The following is a 17450-nucleotide window of genomic DNA, read 5'->3' on the forward strand; positions in this document are numbered from 1 at the left end:
CATTGTCAGGGACTTTGAGGAATGACCACACAGCAAAGCTCCTATATCATCTCGAAAGGAGTCGGTTCGCACTAAATTGCGAGTTTCATGGAAGCAATACAGTGCTGTGTATTAAGCAGAACAAGGCTTGATAACGTTTTGAATATAGACCCGCAGATCATCTATGTTTCGTCGTGGGCGTCAAAGGCGGTTCAAAAGTCCGCTCTAGAAAGTTATATATAGGCGCGAATATCCTGTAGAGTGTCTAAGGGTTCTCTCAGCAACCACAACCGACAGAGGCCATCAATCGTGAGTTGCTCACTATATATTATGACTCTGTTGTCTGACATTAGCAGACGTCTTTCAAGTCACTATGAGCGGCTCGGACGTTCGTATGGTGGTCGACGGCGGCATAGGCGCCTCCAGAATTGACGATAACGACTTCAAAGAACTTGTTGAAGAAGTATTCGACGAATATATCATCAATGAGATGCCAATTCGTCTGATCCATATCAGCGAAGATGGCCAGGGGCTGCATTTCAAACTCGTGGACAGGGCTTTCGTCAAGGAGCATTTCAAATTAGTCCCTGACGAGATCTACAGGGAATTTTGCAACGCAAGGCTTGTGGACATGGAGGACTGTATCAGGGAGCGGGTAAAGGAGACATTGAAATATGCCATCTTCTCCCATCGATGGCTGTCCAGCGAGCCTTCGTATCAAGATATGTCGACGGAGCCGATGAAAGTCCAGGCTGAGCTTGAGCCTAAGTGGCAGAAGCTTCGACAATTTTGTCGTAAAGCGAGGGATGACCATGGTTGCGAATTCGCCTGGTCAGACACGTGCTGCATAAACAAAACAGGGAGCGCGGAGTTGGACGAATCTATCCGCTCCATGTTTCGCTGGTACAGGAATTCCCACGTATGCATCGTACATCTGTCGGAGACGGAAAACCTGGCGGCTCTTGAAAGGCAGCAGAAGGATGGAGCAAAGGTCGACGTTTGGTTCACAAGAGGATGGACGCTTCAAGAGCTCCTTGCCCCAGCGCAAATCAAGTTTTACGGAAGGGACTGGAATCCTCTTGTACCTCTCGACCAGTCTAAGAGCGATAGAGTCAACGATATCATCATGCGAAAGATAGAAAAAATCACGAACATTCCTCTCGAAGATCTTAAATCGTTCGAACCTGGCACAAATCGAGTGCCGCAAAAGATGCTATGGGCATCGAAGAGGAGAACTTCTCGGACAGAAGATATTGCATATTGTCTCATTGGCATATTCAATGTCAGCCTCATGATCGCATATGGGGAGGGAAACAGGGCTTTCTTCCGTCTCATGGAAGAGATAATAAAGAGATACGACAAATGGGACGTGTTTCTCTGGAGTGGCCAATGCTCCCACTACAATGCCACCCTTCCCCACGCTCCACGCTGTTATCCCGTGGGATATCAGGAAACACTGGTGAAGCGCCGACACGAAGTAGGCAATGAGGAGGAATGGAATACAGCAAGATACGACATTGGAGATAGGCTTTTTGCCTTGACTAACCATGGCCTCCAAATCAAAGTGCTCCGACTGTTTGTCGATTTACAACACGCAAGGGACGAGTCGCATAACTCAAGGTACCTTACCTTCAGGCATACAGAGTTCAATCATGATGTAGTGGTGAGGCACATTGGCCCAAAGCGCGAACCTCATAGTACCATATGGGCAATAGCTGTCCTGGACTACTGGGCTGACAGCAGTGGAAAGGGTTTTATGGACGGTAGAAAAGACCCATTTACTGCATTTCTTTTGTCCAAGGATACATTACATGCATCTCCGGATGCAAGGTGGAGGAAAGAGATGACAGAGGAAGTTATCAAGATTCAACAAGCCCGCCACTGCGTAGACAAATTAGTCCAGTTATACCTTTAATGCCGTGACTTTTGAAGACTTCTGCTCATCATGTTCTTGAGGTAGCGGAGTTACAACTACTGAATGATGTATACCGTATCCCCACAACTTTATCCCCACACTCGGCAGTCAAGTAGTACCCGTTTTGACTTAGGGCGTGAATCTTTTGATGCGTCTGAGTCGTCCTGATGCTGCTCTGCCACGGTGAGTACAGCCATATTCGCTACAGATATTGCATCTCACGGGCGCGGGAAGGGCCGTTGTATTTGAGTCTTAACCCCTACGGTAGTAATCATATACGAGGCCGAATGGGCACTCACTGCAGTGACAGCTTGTTCGAGCAATTGCCAAAGGTCCATCTAGTAGGTGGCCTTGACAATCCAGTGATCATTCTACTTGATGATCAATCTTGCTAACACTGCTCTTATGATCCAATCATTAACTGAGCCTTTCGCCCCGTTTTGAAGCCGCACTTTTGGTGTATTTCAACAGTGAGCTATAGATATAAGATATTCGCACGAACTCGCAGAGCTCACAACTCCTCCTTTCTTCGCAGCTGGTCATGCAGAACAAAGTGATTAAGCAAACCTCGCGGAAACAAAGCCCTTCATTTGAAATCGGCTCACAAAGGACCCCAGGTCCACTCGTATCCATTGTACAGGTGAAGGGGCACCTCCGCCTCCTCAGAGCGTTCCATAATCTGAGGGTTATAGTAGAAGAATGTAAGGACCGCAGGATTCCTACATTTGCAACACAAATGGATAGAGATAGCCGGTGGATGTGGTTTATCACCCTGGCTATTGACAGGTTCGTCAAGTCACTTCCATTTGACATATGCACAATGACGCCTAGGCAAGATTTGAGCGATGGGTCAAGTCTCTAAAATTCGTACCTCTTGAGAAGTTTATCAACAAACATTTCCCACCCATCGACGTGTGGATGGTTTGGCACGCCTATTTATTGAATCCATGGTAGGTTTCGTATAGTAATCCTTGCGGAGTCACTGATTCAAAATTTCACCTTCGGCAGTTGGTATGAAGAAGATTGCGAGCGTCTCCTCATCCTTCAGCAGCTCCGCCTGCTCAACATGTTTGTCGTTGCTTCTGTCAGTCCTTGCTGATAGTTATTCTCCTGGACACGAGCTGACTATGTGTAGATTGATGTTGGAAAGCTTGCAAATAATCAGCCATCTGCCTCGCGGATTGCCACATGGCATAAACAAACTGGGTCATTTTTCGATCCATTTGACTCTATGGAAGAGTTGACTCATAAACAAATGGAGTGTCCTCGGTGTAGGACACGTGTCTTCGTTCGTGAGTCAAGGGTCCATTTAATCCTTCTCAGGCTGATTTGTTTTAAGCGTTTGTTAACGACAACGGAACTGGGTACTCGGAGCAGCACTTTAGTGCTATGTGTCCTCTACCAGGATGTAGACTGAAGATCACAAAAGGGAATCTAGCCGTGGCGAAGTTCGTGCGAGATCTGACAGAGTCAGAGGATGGGAACGAAAGTTACATGGCGTTGAGTGGCACTGATTCAACAAAAATTTTATCGCTGATAAGATTACAGTGGAAGTCTATTCTTTGGCAACGGAAAGCGAGATCCTCGACGGGCAAAGGCAATCAAAGATCAACTAACCCAGTCATCACAGTTTTGTCGTAAAAGTCCCCCGTCTTCTAACCAGCGCATTGCTCGACTGGACTGGGAGAAAGAAATTAAAGAAAGCATTGGTTACTCCCGTCCACTGTTAAAAGACGCTATAGTGATAGCTCTCAAAGACCAGCCAGAAGCGACGTATGTGACCCCAACACGTGCTAGCAATAATTTCTCACCTCAATTCAGGAGGACCAGAATTTTGGGTGCATACGAAGACGATAGCCCGTTTTCTATCAACCTTATCTCTGCGGTGAGTCTGCAATTTTTCCGTTTTTCTAAATCTATAATATTTCTCGGTTAGGTTCTGCGACAGGGGGTATTTACCAAAGGGATTGATGAATTAGGCTGGCTTAGACCTGGTGCATTCAAGGAAGGTGGTAAGTTGCAAATCCTGGAGCATGCTCTGCTCCGTTATCACTGGTAAAGATACCTCTATCGTAAGATCGTAATGATGACCTGACCATTACTGTAGCTTCCTCGATTTAACAGTTGCCTCGCCGAATCTGATGTCTGTTCCTACTCTTGACATCGACCTGATTTGGCACAGTCATCAGCTAATGGGTGGCAGGTATGGTGTTGATTGTGACATATACATTGGCCGTCGTGTTGACCAGTGAGTGAAGTCTCTTAGTTCATAGCTGAAATTATTTAATATATTTTTCAGTCCACTCACCACAGAAGAAGGCATCCTTTCAAAAGCTCTTGATGACACATGTCGTGCATGGCAGGTAATTTGGGTTATGCTTGTAATTGGGAATCTTTACTCATCAAGACTCAGTCACGATTTCACATCCCATACATGCAGTGCGGCTGTCCTGCACCAGACGAAACTGTATTTGAGAGGCTTATACGCATTCTCCGACGGTACACAGGAACTCGAACGCGTCTTCAAGCATTGCTCCATCCTGACCATCTACCTGCCACGCATCCCAGCCTTCATAATGCTGTCCTCAACCCAGAACGTGGAGCCTTTGGATCTTTTGGCAAACCGCCTCATCCGCAACGAGACGAGAAAGATCTTGTCAGACTCTCTCGTCCACTGGGAGTTCGGACAAAGCGTTCGAAAAAGACTGAACCGGAACTTCCGCCGCAGTCGGAGGGCTTTATTTCTGAGAAGATAAGTGATGAACCTGTACCTCTCGGTCCCGCACCTCCGTACGTTGGCTATGGGTCGGATCTTCATTATATGCATGACATTTGACATCCTACATACGATCCTGAACTATCACTTGGTTGATGTGCAGCTGTCGAGTCGTACTTTTTGTTTGTGTATCTAGAAATTCCTCCGAGAACCCCATTTCATTTGTTGATCTGCTGATTGGAATTTCATCGTCAGTACCTAGTTCTGAATCCTAGATACCGCCATGCACTGGTGGCTATACGACCACAGGTCGCACAATGTCGATGATGCATGTTTTCCGAAATCAGTGCCATGAACAGATTCTTTCGTTCAGTATCCTTGCCATACAGTGTATTTCGTCGTACACTGCCTCAATGAGGCGAAATATTTGTATGGCTATCTCTACCACAAGGAATTCCTCGTAGTCTATTTTCATGCACGAAGAGGTGATTTCGGTCAGAAGCTGAATCAATCGAAAGATTATCAAAACTTGTATTCCCTTGGCGAGGGTACACCACTTTCTATGGGCGCACGTAAGTAAACCAGAGTTTACGCTGAAGAATGTTGTCTTCTACTCGATAGTACGAGAGCAACGGTTACGTCTGAGGGCCTGGCCATTAAATCTCTAATACCTTCTGTGGTATTGTCGGTTGGAGGAGCAACCGTATATTTAATACAGCCATGTACTAGTGACTAGTACCATGTTGTGTTAGCATGGCGGCTTATGAGTTGAGTTTCGACATGATGGGCAAGTACGTGTTTCACCAGTGATGAAAAATTTTCACCGGGGATAGGTGGTAAGCCGTCGTTCGTCCGTCCTGGGGCTCTCGAGCTGAAATTTCAATAGAGCTCTTTGATCGACCATGCTCGACTCATCGATGAAGAATGAGAGGGTATAATGAACGTCTATAATAAATTGAAAGGTGTGCAGTGCTCTGGTATTCACTTCAAGTCTGTTATTGGAAACTGGCAGGGATGCAAGGGAGAACTATACAGTCTCCGCTGAGAGTCTGGTAGCGCTCCGCACAAATTGACTTGACTCACTGTATTTGGCACCAAGCCTTGGGTTCTAACATGTGCAAACAATCTGTTACCTATTGCAGATGTACGGTAGAAGTACGAAGTACTAGTTCGTCTTGGTAGTTTCAATTGTACCCTGCGCTCGTTAACCTGCTGTGAAATTTTCATGGCTGGCGCTCCTATAGATGGTCCAGAGCTTGACCCTTGGCAGGACACCCGTCCTTCTTCTTCCGACGTCCTACCGAACGGATCCAACCCTTCCGAGTCCGCAGACCCAGAGAATGCAGCGCACGAGTCTGGAAGCGGCGAAGATGAGAGCGAAAGCAGAGAGGAAGACGACGACGACGGTGACGATGACGATGAAGAAGTGGAGGACGACGATGAGGAAGTGGAAGGGGAAGAAGATGAAGGGGAGGGGGATGAAGAGGAAGGTGAAGATGAATACGAAGATGAAGAGGAGGATGAACCGACTTTAAAATATGAGCGTATGGGCGGGGCAATTAACGACCTTCTCAAGAAAGACTCGGCTTCTGCTCTTGCGGTTTCGAATAACCTTCTGGTAAAGCTTTCATTCTAACGCAGGTAGGAAAGGATTAACCCCGAATTATCTAGGCACTTGGAACGCATAATGGTATTGTTCACATCGTCGATTTAACGGGTAAACGTATCAAGTCGTACAAACCTCATCAAGCTTCAGTGAGTGATGCAGAGTTTGACAGTACTGCGGACTTCGTAGCAACCGCCTCCATCGATGGTAGGGATGGGTTCTATCTGGGCCATTAAATTCTAATCACTTTACAATTAGGACAGGTCGTTATTCAATCTCTCTTGACTCCTGAGTCATACATGTTCGACATGAAGCGACCAATTCGGACTGTAGCACTAGAACCTAATTTTGCCAAGAAGAGTACTCGATCGTTTGTGTGTGGAGGCATGGCCGGGACACTGGTACTAAGAGAAAAGGGCTGGTTGGGGCATAAGGAAACAATTCTCCACTCTGGTGAAGGTCCAGTGTGGCATGTACGATGGCGGGAACGCTTAATCGCATGGGCGAATGACTCGGTGGGTTTGCATCAATATATGTTGGCCATATTTATACTGTTTATGAGCAGGGCGTCAGGATCTACGACACCCAGTCCCAGATGCGTATTACCTTCATCGAGCGTCCAGCTGATAGCCCCCGTGCGGACCTTTTCAAGTGCACTTTGCATTGGCAAGATGATACGACTCTCCTGATAGGATGGGCGGACCACATAAAGATTGCGCGCATTCGAGAACGACCTCCTACTGTGACCGCATCAAGCAGCTCTAATCAACAACCTCCTTTCATTGTTGAGATAACTGCCGCGTTCCAGCTTGATTGCATGATCTCAGGGATTGTATCAAACTCACTCTCGATGCCAAGATCCCAGGGATCCTCTATGCAGGATGACACGCTGCCATCATTTTTGATATTGGCCTATCAAGCACCAGATACATATGGCGACGAAATGACTGAAGATCGTTCCAGACAAGCTCGTAAAACAGCTGAGCGCCCTGAACTACGGATAATCTCTCACACAGGTGAAGAGCTATCTGCCGATGCGCTTGGTGTCACGAATTATCAAGCATGGAGTTGCAACGACTATGTATTGGCGGAGGTCGACGGGTCGAATTTGCCAGGGACATCAGGAAGATGCCATATCGTAATTAGCCCCAAAGATATTGTCATCGTGCGGCCCAGGGACAGGAAGGACCACATCTTGTGGCTCGTAGATCATCAGCGATATGACGAAGCTCTTGAAGAAGCAGAGAAACTTGACGAGGGCGAATGCTCTGCGGATGGCGAGCATTCTGAGATCAGTCCTATTGCTATAGGAGAGCGATATATCAGGCATTTGGTGGCTGAAGGTAGAACCACGTTTGATATCGTTTCTGCAGATATCAGCTTAAAATGTTGTCAGGTAACTTTGGTAAGGCTGCAAGCCTTTGTCCAACGGTCTGTAGCACAGACGTCGAACGCTGGGAAAGTTGGATATTTGTTTTCGCACAAAGTCAGCAACTACAGGTATGTTGACTCTGCGATGCTACATACACGCCGTTGAGCTTTTTCTTTTTGTAGACAATTATTCCTCATGTCCCAACAGAGGCACCTCAACTTGACCACCTAGTCTACGAGATGATTCTTGCACACTTCCTTGTGCATGATAGGCAGGTATATCATGTGAATATCCTGGACGTAATTAGGACTGATTTGTTGCATAGTCTCTAATGCGCACTATCATGGAGTGGCCGAAGTCGATTTATGATGTATCTACGGTCATTGTTGCGGTGCAAGGGGAACTCGACCGATCGCCGTCATCATCAACCACCTCGGGCAGCTTACCTGCACCAGACGCTGTCATTCTTATGGAATGCTTAGCTGAGCTGTTTGTGTAATTTATGGAGTTGTTTGGTTCTCGCTGATCTCGACTCCAGGTATACTGCTAATCGACAATTCGGAAAAGCCCTCCCGTTTTTCCTCCGCCTCAGACGACAGAATGTATTCGAACTCATCCGGGAGCATAATCTATTCACCGATGTGAAGGATCAAGTGCTCTTGTTGATCGAGTTTGATCAGGAGCTCCTCGAAAGACGGAAACAGGAAGGCATAGAAGGTGAAGCAACCTCCAGCGAAGCAATCGCTCTACTGGTGGATCATATCCATTCTATACCTGTGCGCTCATGTTCTCCTGTCTTCTAACTTGTCTGAACGGTCGAACAGATTGTTCGCGTGGTTCAGCAGCTCCGTGATCGCCCCTTCTATCTATTCCTTTACCTAGATGCTTTGTTTAAAAAGGACTCCCAGCTTGGGTCTGAGTTCGCTGATCTTCAGGTAAGCTCACCAGTAGATAAGGGTGTAAATGTCTGTTGTATTGATATACATTTACAGGTTACGCTGTTCGCGGAATTTGCCACACATCGCCTGATTGAATATCTTCGGGCAAGCACTTCGTATAATCTTGAGGCGGTCCGTCATTTATTGAAACTAGTCGCATTGTTATCTGACATCCTTCAGGCGTACAACGAGTGCAAGAACAGGGATCTTGTAAATGAGATGGTGTTCTTACTTGGTCGCATGGGCAACAACAAGAAGGCGTTAACGCTCATTATCGAGCGCCTAGGCGATGTGCATATGGTACGTGACTAGGCGGATGGAGGCCAACAAAAAGTGACATTCAGCAAATATAGGCCATTGAATTCGCTAAAGAACAAAGTGATGACGACCTTTGGGAAGATCTTCTCAAATATTCTGAAACACGTCCGAGTAAGCGACTGATAAAGACTAATTTTTGTATGGCTCTCACTCCCTGTAGCTTTCATCCGCGGTCTCCTGGAGAATGTCGGGGCTGAGATTGACCCCATCCGTCTGATTCGTCGGATCAAGAACGGGTTGGAAATTCCTGGCCTTAAAGAAGCCTTGATCAAGATTCTTCATGACTTCCATCTTCAAATCTCCCTTATGGAGGGATGTCAAACGATTCTCAATGGTGACAGCTCCGACCTTGCGAAGACGCGCTCAAAGGGCCAGAACAGTGGATTCTTCATGAAAGGTACGAAAAATTGTTACTGTACTCTTGCCGCATTCATAAACTCGATACCTATTCTAGCAAGAACGATCTGTGTGCTATGTACGCAACCCCTACAACGATCACCGCAAGACCTTCTTTTGCTATTCTTATGTCATCACGTAGTTCATGCCAGCTGCGTAGATGGCATGACAGACATCTACAACCACGAGGAGCCCAGTGAAGGCATAACTGTGCTCGCCAGTGGAGTAAGCGCAAAGATTGCTTTGTGAGTTCACATATCTACATTCTTCTCATTTCTCATTTTGTTTGGCAGTGCTTCTGTAATACGGGCTAGAATACATCAGGGTTGTCCTGTTTGTCACCGAAAGAGCGAAGGAAATCTATTATAATTACAGGTTTCGTCCCTCCTTTGCATGATTTACTGTATACCTTGCATTCACACAATCATATCTTCTGGATATCATTTCACTTACGGATTCACATCGGGCGTGTTCAACTGCTTGTAGAAGTGCCAAATCTCTTCTTCAACATGCAGGCACTTGGTCAGTACCTTCGATCAAGAGCAAAGCAAGGCTTAGCAATTGCAGTTAGCTACTTCGTCCAGACCAAGTTTGTGTTTAAATTCAAACCCTTACGATGGTTTTGCAACGGTGGACTAGGGGCCCCAAGGGCCAGAGCTACGCACCAAGGGCTCTGTCGACCCTTTTCATAACTTTGTTAGACTAGCTTCATCTCATCTCATCTCATCTCATCTCATCTCGGCTTGCTTGCTCTGTCTCTGGGCTGCGAGCCTCTCGCCTAGTTCAACGGGTTAGGAATATCGGATCGATTTCTACCCGCTTAATCTCTGAACAAACACTGGTGTCTGAATTTCCAAATCCTGCATGACGCACTCCTCACCTTCATTTTGTTGTAACCCATCCTCGTGGAGCAAGTTCAACACTAATGAAGAAACCCAGATATCAAACTGCCGTCCAGGACAGGGATGCATTTAGGACTTGTCCGCTCACAATGTGTACTCAGTACACGTTGGTAAATTACAGAACGTGAATCCCTAGTAAACATATTCAATTGGGCCTGTATATCATGATACGAGCACCAAGGACTATTTGACCAATACAGCTACCGGCACAAATGAAGACTACTCGAGGATCTCTGTTTTTCAAATCATACGGACAACCGTCCGCTGTGAGTGCACCATCTCCATGGGAAGGATGGAGCGCGTTTTGATCTTACTCAAGACCTGAGTAAAGTGCAATTGATGATTATGGACGGAGAGATAGGGAGATATTACCGAATGCTTACCGGTGAACCAAACACGAAAGTTGCCCTTCATATCGTCATCAATCTTATCCATGATAGACTGATACGATTCGATAGCTGCTCCAAAACTACCTGCTCGAAAGAGTGCATAACACTGTTGCTGGTTTGCGGTTTGCCATAAGGACTTGAGGTTCCAGCCAAAGAGCTGCAGAAAACACGTAGTTGAGCATGAATGAATTTTTGATCGTATCATGGCAACGTACTGCGACAAATTCGTCGTATGTCAAATGGATTGGCGATTTGTAAAAGAAAGCGCTAGCATTGACGGCCGCAGTGAAGTGTTCAACAGCTTCATTGTAGCGCGCGCCATCCAAGGCAATGTTTCCCAGTTGGACGCGTAGGTAGGCCTGGTGCACGAATGGCAAAAATCAACAGCAACGTATGGACCTGGTGTGATCGAGCTTACTTCCACAATACGACAAGCAATAGGATCGATATCGGGACTTGCGGTCAGCTCTCCAATGCGCAGCATTGCCTCTTGATGTTCATTTGCATTGAATAACGCAATAGCCTAGAAAGCACAATGAAGCACAAATGATAAGGGGAAAATATTACTTGCCTTGATCAAGAAAAGCATGTGATCAGTCTTTAGATCTCGGCCCGTAAACATGGATGCGAGGTCAAATGAGATCCTTGCGGCCAGAACCTGCTTTTTTCCGCAGAGGGCAATGCCCTTGGAGATGTGGCCTGCCAACGATGGCTGAATAGTGACAGACTATACCATCGTCAAAGTTAACTTTTGTGAGGATGTCGTGATGGGTCAGTTAATCTTACCTTAATTGCCTCTTGAAGCGCTTTGTTCCAGTTGCATTTTCGCGCCATAACAAATGCGCGATTGGCATAGGCAGTATGATCATTGGAATCAGACTCGATATCTATATTTAGCGCCTTTTCAGCGGTAGGCCGGTTCCCAGCTATGCACGCCTTGCGGACTGTCGAATTCATGGCGAGGACCTGTGTAAATCGTGTGAACATTGCGTTATAAGAGTTAATGATGGGAACATGCCCTGAAATCAGAGTAGGCTTGAGCCTTGACATAAAAAAAGACGCTTAGATGATGAATGAGCGAAAAAAGAAAACAAACGTACCTGGTGCGTCGCCTGCTCCTTCATGAGGCCATCCTTTGAACCATCCTCTGGCAAAGCATCCTCGGATACTGGCCACTGAGATCTTTTTATCAACACCTCCACTGAGGATGCGCTTGTCATCCGCAGAGAATGTGACGCAGTTCACCTCCCCAGAGTGCTGGAATATGGCAATGTTTCGTCGATCTGAGACTCGCCAGAGGCAGACACGGTTGTCATGAGATGCGGAGGCAAGGAGAGTGCCGCTAGAGTTCAGGGCAATGGCGTAGATATTCTTATAATGGCTCTTCCAGGGATCACCGACCTTCCCACAGGTCGATGTATCCCATTCTCGTATGGTGGGATTAGCCTCGTTACCCCCCGAGAAAAGCCGTACGCCATCGGGTGCCCAAGCGATCGAGTAGTTGAATCCTCCACCAATCGTTCCCACCAACTGAGTAGGAAATGGTGGTATGTAATCACTATGATAGTGATTGTGGTAGGAAAAATTCTGGTAAATCTGGATACCGTGATCCGTTGCAATCGCAAGTGCTTGCCATTTGGACCGCCGCTGTGGCGAGTACCGAACGCAGCGGACAGTTCCACCGCAACTGAATGTATGATTCACCTCCCAGGTTGATGTATCCCATAGCTTCGTAGTAGTGTCAGATGATCCACTAGCTAGCGTCTTGGAATCCAAAGAAAAGTCAAGTGAAAATATCCAGCCGCCATGTGCTTTTTTAGTTTCTTGGTTGAGTGGTTCCCCTGTGGTTGCATGCCAGGCGATGAGCTCTCCACTCTCGTCGCCACTTGCTATCCATCTCCCATCTCGTGATACAGCCAATGCCCGCACTCGACTGCGATGCCCCTCCATCTTCTTCATCACTACGCCTGTTTTCAAGTCCCACAGACGAAGTATCCCGTCATACGAGCCAGTGACCATGCGTTCGTCACGCTTGTGGAAAACTGCGAGTGCTATCACGCGATCCTTGTGATCTTCAAATGTTCGAATGGGTGTGATGTTTGGAATGAGCGCCGCCATGTTATTGGAGATGCAATACAATTGAGGTGAACTTGGTGTGTGTGTGGGTGTCGTCTTGCTCCAAGCTACAAAGGTGCGTGTTTGAAACCTCCTTTATAGCATTGTCCTTATAAGTACCTTGCTTGACAATATAAACGAATAGGTTCATGTGTCCAAACTGTGGAGTGACCGCAATTTCCGCATCAGTCAACGAACCTGATCGTAATTGTTTCAGGGATCCATGCGGCAGATAGGAAGACGACATACATGGTTCACCTGATTCACCTGATTAGCCATGCCCTCGAATTTCCATTGAGCCTTCACCCAAAGATGTAGAAACCCACCCGGTGACATGTTGAGCTTCTGTTCCCTGAAATGTTCGTAACGGAGATCCGGCGATTGCGAGGCTTTGATTACATCTGCTTATTAGTAGTAGTATCATGGGTACGTGCGATTTTCCATTAGATTGAAGATAATCAATCATTTCAAACTCTGATTAGAGTCAGCTCTGATTGAACGTCGGATTATTTTGGATTCGGGGTTTTGAATTGGCGACTGGAGGGCACGTTGTTTCTCGAATTTCCGGTGGTTGAGGATGGCAATCGGTATGGTGATGACCCTGAAGCTCTAGATGGGCCCGCCAGTTCGTGTTTCCACTCTAGCTGCATCTAATAGTACACACAATTCTACACCGTGAGGACATTGAGCAGTGTAAATGGCAAGGACGGTAGACAGAGCCACATCTACAATTGGTCACCAAGCCAATCGTGCTTCGTAGTCACTTTGCGTCATGCGACGCTGAATACAGAGCGTGGAATGAGATCGCCTGCAGACGACAGAAAATGAACCCATCTCTCCGATGAGGAATTGATAACGGCGTCTCTGACACATGCACAGAACTGCGATTTGCGTTAACGATGTCTCTAATAGATACTCCGATCGAGGCACGATGTAACGGGGAGCTTGGTGCGAGAGAACGTGGAGACAGTAGACGAGTGTAGAGAGAGTCGGATGTTTATGACGGATGTGTATTATTTATCTGACTTCCCGAGTCACCCCACTATCTCAGTGATCAGAAATGAAGTAGACCAAACGAGTTAGGAAACTTGCTGCTCTGTTCTACGTCCGAGTCAGTTATTGGCGATGATGTTGTATCTCTAAAATAAAAATAAGATGTCTAGGCTGAGCCGAACTGAAAATTGTGATCTATATATAAGCAGGAATAGCCGCCGGCTTGACGTCAATTGCCATTAGTGTTGCCGCGAACTGAACCCAATCGAAAGCCTACGAGGTGGGAGTTCGTTCTAGGTTCGATGGGTCGAGGTGAAACGAACTGAAGTGTAACGGATACGGCTCGAAGCTCCAGTTCAATGAGAAGTGTCTTTAAAGGTGAATTAGATATGAAGTGGCTATGTTTTATTCTACGTTATCATCGTTAACATTTTGTAATAGTAGATCACCAAGCTCGTCGAACTTCCCCGTAACTATCAGTTCCTCTGCAGCCCCTCATGTCACAGGCCCCGAAATTCGATAGTCATCCTCTTTTGCAATCAAATCCCTCGTGAAATAGTCTCCCCTGTCTGTAGGAGAACTTGAGAATCTGGAGTGCTTCCATTACTGAGTCTGCTTCGACGGAGTGTGCATGTTTCTTTGCTGGATGAAAATACTCGTTCGCATGGCACAGAGGATGCCTGAGCTGGCAGGACATCCATAGCAACACAGAAAAGTAGTGAATAGACTTTTTCCATCCGTCAAAATTGACTTTAGCGCCTTCCTTATGTGAACGAAAAGTCGAGCTCATCTCCCAGAATCGAATGAGATCAGTCACATGCTCACCCGCATTGAATGTGATTGGTTCACGCTCATAGCGCTCAAGCTCACGCAGAGCATCTTTTCGGTCCTCTTCAAGTGCCTTAGCACCCCGCTGTGCAGTGAGTTCTTCGATCGAAGGCTGATTTTGTATTGTGGGGGTGGGTGTCCTCGAAATCATGCGTGCGTGTGACTGATCAGTGATGATGTTGATGCTGAGCGTCGAATTGTGACAACGGTTGATGCATGATGCTCGACAGACGAGAAACTGCATGAGCTTGAGCCTGAGGCTGGCGCATGTTGCATCCTGCCGAACTCGCGTTTTGAAATGCTGTCATCTGAGTGAACTGTTATCAAGAGTCGGAAATCCAAAGAAAATCACCAAGTCACAGGCCAGATTTCGCATTTCATTTGGCAGTTCGTTCCCAATTCGATGCTTATCTACAACGAGGCGTAAACGAATCGAGTTGTATCGAACTACCTCAGTTTCGAACCGAACCCGAATTACCTCGAGGTCAGTTCAGTTCGATAGCAGCACTATCTCCATGGGAAGCATAGAGCATGTTTCGATCTTACTCGAGAGCTGAATGAAGTATAGTTGACTATAGACGGAGAGGTTGGAGACACTACCGAATACTTACCAGCGAACCAAGCACGCAAATCGGCCTTCATATCCTCATCAATCTTATCCATGATGGACTGATACGATTCGATGGCTGTTCCGAAACTACCTGCTCGAAAGAATGCACAACACTGTTGCTGGTGCGCAGTTTGCCACAACGACTTGAGGTCCCAGCCAAAGAGCTGTTGGAAAGTTGCAGTTGAGCACGAAATAATTTTCCGTTGCATCATACAGGCGTACCACGATAAATTCATCGTACAACAAATGAATTGGCGATTTGTAGAAGGAAGTACTAGCATTGACAGCGGCAGTGAAGTGTTCGACAGCTTCGCTGTGCCGTGCGCCCTCCAAGGCAATGTTTCCCAATTGGACGCGTAGGTGGGCCTGGTGTAGGAAGAGCAAGAATTAATGACAATATATGAAACTGGTGTGATGGAATGCATGGTACTCACTTCCACGATATGACAAACAATATGATCGACATTGGGACACGCAGCTAGCTCTCGGATGCGAAGCATGGCCTCTTGATGTTCATTTGCATTGAATAACGCGATGGCCTGAAAACCACAATGAAGCACGGAGTATTGAAGAAAAATATTGCCTGCCTTGATCAAGAACAGCAGGTGATCAGTCCTTAAATCTCGGTTTGTGAACATAGATGCGAGATCAAATGATATTCTCGCGGCCAGAACCTGCTTTTTCCCGCAAAGGGCGATGCCCTTGGAGATATGGCCTGCTAACGATGGTTGAATGCTGACTGACTATACCATCAATTACATTAACTTTTGTACGGAGGTCATGGTGGGTCAGTCGATCTCACCTTGATTGCATCTTGAAGCGCTTTGTTCCACTTGCATTTTCGCGCCATAACAAATGCGCGATTTGCATAGGCGTTGTGATCGTTGACGTCAGTGTAAATATCCAGATGTAGTGCCCTTTCGGCGGTAGGCCAGTCCCTAGCTATGCATGCATTCCGGACCGTCGAGTTCATAATGAGGACCTGCGTGAGTCATGTTCACGTTGCGTTATAAGAGTCAGGGATGGGCACATGCCTTGAGATCAGAGTAGGCTTGAGCCTTGCATAAAAAACACGCTTAGATGACGACTGGGCGGGAATATGAGTACAAACGTACTTGCGTCGCCTGATCCTTCATGAGGCCATCCTTCGAACTATCCTCTGGCAAAGCATCCTCAGATGCTGGCCACTCTGAGACCTTTTTATCCACACCTCCACTGAGGACGTGCTTGCCATCTGCAGAGAACGTGACGCAATTCACCTCCCCAGAGTGCTTGAATATGGCAATGTTTCGTCGATCCGAGAGTCTCCAGAGGCGGACACAATTGTCATCAGATGCGGAGGCAAGGAGAGTGCCACTAGAGTTCAGAGAAATGGCATGGATATTCTTGAAGTGGCCCTTCCAGGGATCACCAACCTCGTGAAAGTGGAAGTATGGGGCCGATGCAGTCCACTCTCGTATGGTGGGATCAGCCTCGTTTCCCCCCGAGAAAAGCCGTTGACAACGGGGTGTAGGACTTGAAGCGAGTGAGTAATCGAATCCTCCACCAATCGTTTTCATCAACTTAGTGGGGAGTGGTGGTTGTTTGTAATGGTAATCGTAGTAACTGTCTGAGGTGTGACCCAGGTAAATCTGGATACCGTGGTCTGTTGCAATCGCAAGTGCATCCCCATTATAGGACAAATACCGAACGCAGCGGACAGTTCCACCGCAATTGTGTGTACATTTCACCTGCCACGTTGATGTATCCCATAGCCTCGTGGTAGCGTCAGATGATCCACTGGCCAGCATCCTGTGATCCGAAGAAAAATCAAGTGAAGATATCCAGCCGCCGTGGGCTTGATTCATTGTTTGGTTGAGTTTCCCAGTGTATCCATCCCAGATGATGAGCTCTCCGCTTTCATCGCCACTTGCTATCCATCCCCTATCTGGCAAGACAGCCAATGCTCGCACCCGACTGCGATGCCCCTCCATCTTCTTCAACACTACACCTGTTTTCAAGTCCCACAGACGAAGGAGCCCATCATACGAGCCCGTGACCATGCGTTCGTCATGTTCGCGGAAAACTGCAACTGCGATCACGCGATCCCCATGATCTTCGAATGTTCGAATGGGTGTGGTGTTTGGAATGAGTGTCATGTTATTGGAGGTGCACTTACAATTGAGGTGAACTTGGTGTGTGCAGGAATGGCGTCTTGCTCAAAGTTACGGAGGTGCATGTAAAAGTGGGGTGTTTTGAACCTGCTTTAAAGCATTATTCTCACTAGACACTCACAAAACGAGGGTTTTGTCCTTATAAGTACCTTGCTTGACAATCTAAACGAATAGGTTCATGCGTCCAAACCGTATGGCTGTAATTCTCCGCATCGGTAAA

The 17450-nt window shown here is 46.9% G+C and overlaps 5 protein-coding genes across 5 annotated transcripts; 3 read left to right on the forward strand and 2 right to left on the reverse strand.

The window, feature by feature from the left end:
• The first annotated feature begins 101 nt into the window (after nucleotides 1-101).
• EDB93DRAFT_86446 (heterokaryon incompatibility protein-domain-containing protein) lies at nucleotides 102-2171 on the forward strand. Its single transcript, XM_041457742.1, has 3 exons — nucleotides 102-288; nucleotides 336-2077; nucleotides 2129-2171. Exon 2 carries the CDS (start codon nucleotides 353-355, stop codon nucleotides 1892-1894), a length of 1542 nt encoding a protein of 513 aa, XP_041302001.1. The 5' UTR covers nucleotides 102-288; nucleotides 336-352; the 3' UTR covers nucleotides 1895-2077; nucleotides 2129-2171.
• On the forward strand, nucleotides 1963-4949 carry EDB93DRAFT_1180875 (uncharacterized protein). The gene is made up of 13 exons (XM_041450645.1): nucleotides 1963-2077; nucleotides 2129-2364; nucleotides 2430-2680; nucleotides 2731-2844; nucleotides 2903-2978; nucleotides 3030-3186; nucleotides 3234-3393; nucleotides 3443-3667; nucleotides 3716-3779; nucleotides 3831-3949; nucleotides 4002-4142; nucleotides 4194-4257; nucleotides 4308-4949. Exons 3-13 carry the CDS (start codon nucleotides 2436-2438, stop codon nucleotides 4728-4730), a joined length of 1788 nt encoding a protein of 595 aa, XP_041302002.1. The 5' UTR covers nucleotides 1963-2077; nucleotides 2129-2364; nucleotides 2430-2435; the 3' UTR covers nucleotides 4731-4949.
• An 886-nt stretch (nucleotides 4950-5835) lies between these two features.
• Nucleotides 5836-9609, forward strand: EDB93DRAFT_1095067 (uncharacterized protein; the record flags this gene model as incomplete). Its single annotated transcript, XM_041446659.1, has 15 exons — nucleotides 5836-6228; nucleotides 6282-6423; nucleotides 6475-6731; nucleotides 6779-7559; nucleotides 7613-7716; nucleotides 7771-7863; nucleotides 7914-8077; nucleotides 8127-8364; nucleotides 8413-8523; nucleotides 8581-8658; nucleotides 8707-8826; nucleotides 8880-8955; nucleotides 9005-9241; nucleotides 9299-9485; nucleotides 9534-9609. The coding sequence occupies 15 exons, from the start codon at nucleotides 5836-5838 to the stop codon at nucleotides 9607-9609; spliced, it is 3057 nt and encodes a 1018-aa protein (XP_041302003.1).
• Nucleotides 9610-10166: 557 nt separating this feature from the next.
• Nucleotides 10167-11296, reverse strand: EDB93DRAFT_86559 (uncharacterized protein). The gene is made up of 4 exons (XM_041457750.1): nucleotides 11103-11296; nucleotides 10950-11054; nucleotides 10747-10890; nucleotides 10167-10688 (listed from the first exon to the last, which is right to left on the reverse strand). Exons 1-4 carry the CDS (start codon nucleotides 11151-11153, stop codon nucleotides 10383-10385), a joined length of 606 nt encoding a protein of 201 aa, XP_041302004.1. The 5' UTR covers nucleotides 11154-11296; the 3' UTR covers nucleotides 10167-10382.
• Nucleotides 11297-13994: 2698 nt separating this feature from the next.
• Nucleotides 13995-16639, reverse strand: EDB93DRAFT_1180896 (uncharacterized protein; the record flags this gene model as incomplete). Its single annotated transcript, XM_041450646.1, has 7 exons — nucleotides 13995-14752; nucleotides 15079-15241; nucleotides 15300-15443; nucleotides 15512-15616; nucleotides 15665-15820; nucleotides 15880-16059; nucleotides 16193-16639. Coding segments are annotated over 7 exons (1785 nt in total), but the record flags the coding sequence as incomplete, so codon positions are not given.
• Nucleotides 16640-17450: the final 811 nt, after the last annotated feature.

Source organism: Suillus bovinus, assembly GCF_016758785.1.
Source record: "Suillus bovinus strain UH-Sbo-P2 chromosome Unknown EDB93scaffold_108, whole genome shotgun sequence".
Classification (NCBI taxonomy): Eukaryota; Fungi; Basidiomycota; class Agaricomycetes; order Boletales; family Suillaceae; genus Suillus; species Suillus bovinus.

Excerpts from the sequence above, each read along its gene's own strand:
- EDB93DRAFT_86559 (XM_041457750.1), bottom strand. The coding sequence starts at position 11,153 with ATGTTTACGGGCCGAGATCTAAAGACTGATCACATGCTTTTCTTGATC. Across the intron at positions 11,055-11,102 it reads ACATGCTTTTCTTGATCAAG|GCTATTGCGTTATTCAATGC; the intron begins GCAAGTAATATT and ends TGTGCTTTCTAG. Across the intron at positions 10,689-10,746 it reads CATACGACGAATTTGTCGCA|CTCTTTGGCTGGAACCTCAA; the intron begins GTACGTTGCCAT and ends TGTTTTCTGCAG.
- EDB93DRAFT_86446 (XM_041457742.1), top strand. The coding sequence starts at position 353 with ATGAGCGGCTCGGACGTTCGTATGGTGGTCGACGGCGGCATAGGCGCC.
- EDB93DRAFT_1180875 (XM_041450645.1), top strand. The coding sequence starts at position 2,436 with ATGCAGAACAAAGTGATTAAGCAAACCTCGCGGAAACAAAGCCCTTCA. Across the intron at positions 2,979-3,029 it reads ACATGTTTGTCGTTGCTTCT|ATTGATGTTGGAAAGCTTGC; the intron begins GTCAGTCCTTGC and ends GACTATGTGTAG. Across the intron at positions 3,187-3,233 it reads TAGGACACGTGTCTTCGTTC|CGTTTGTTAACGACAACGGA; the intron begins GTGAGTCAAGGG and ends ATTTGTTTTAAG.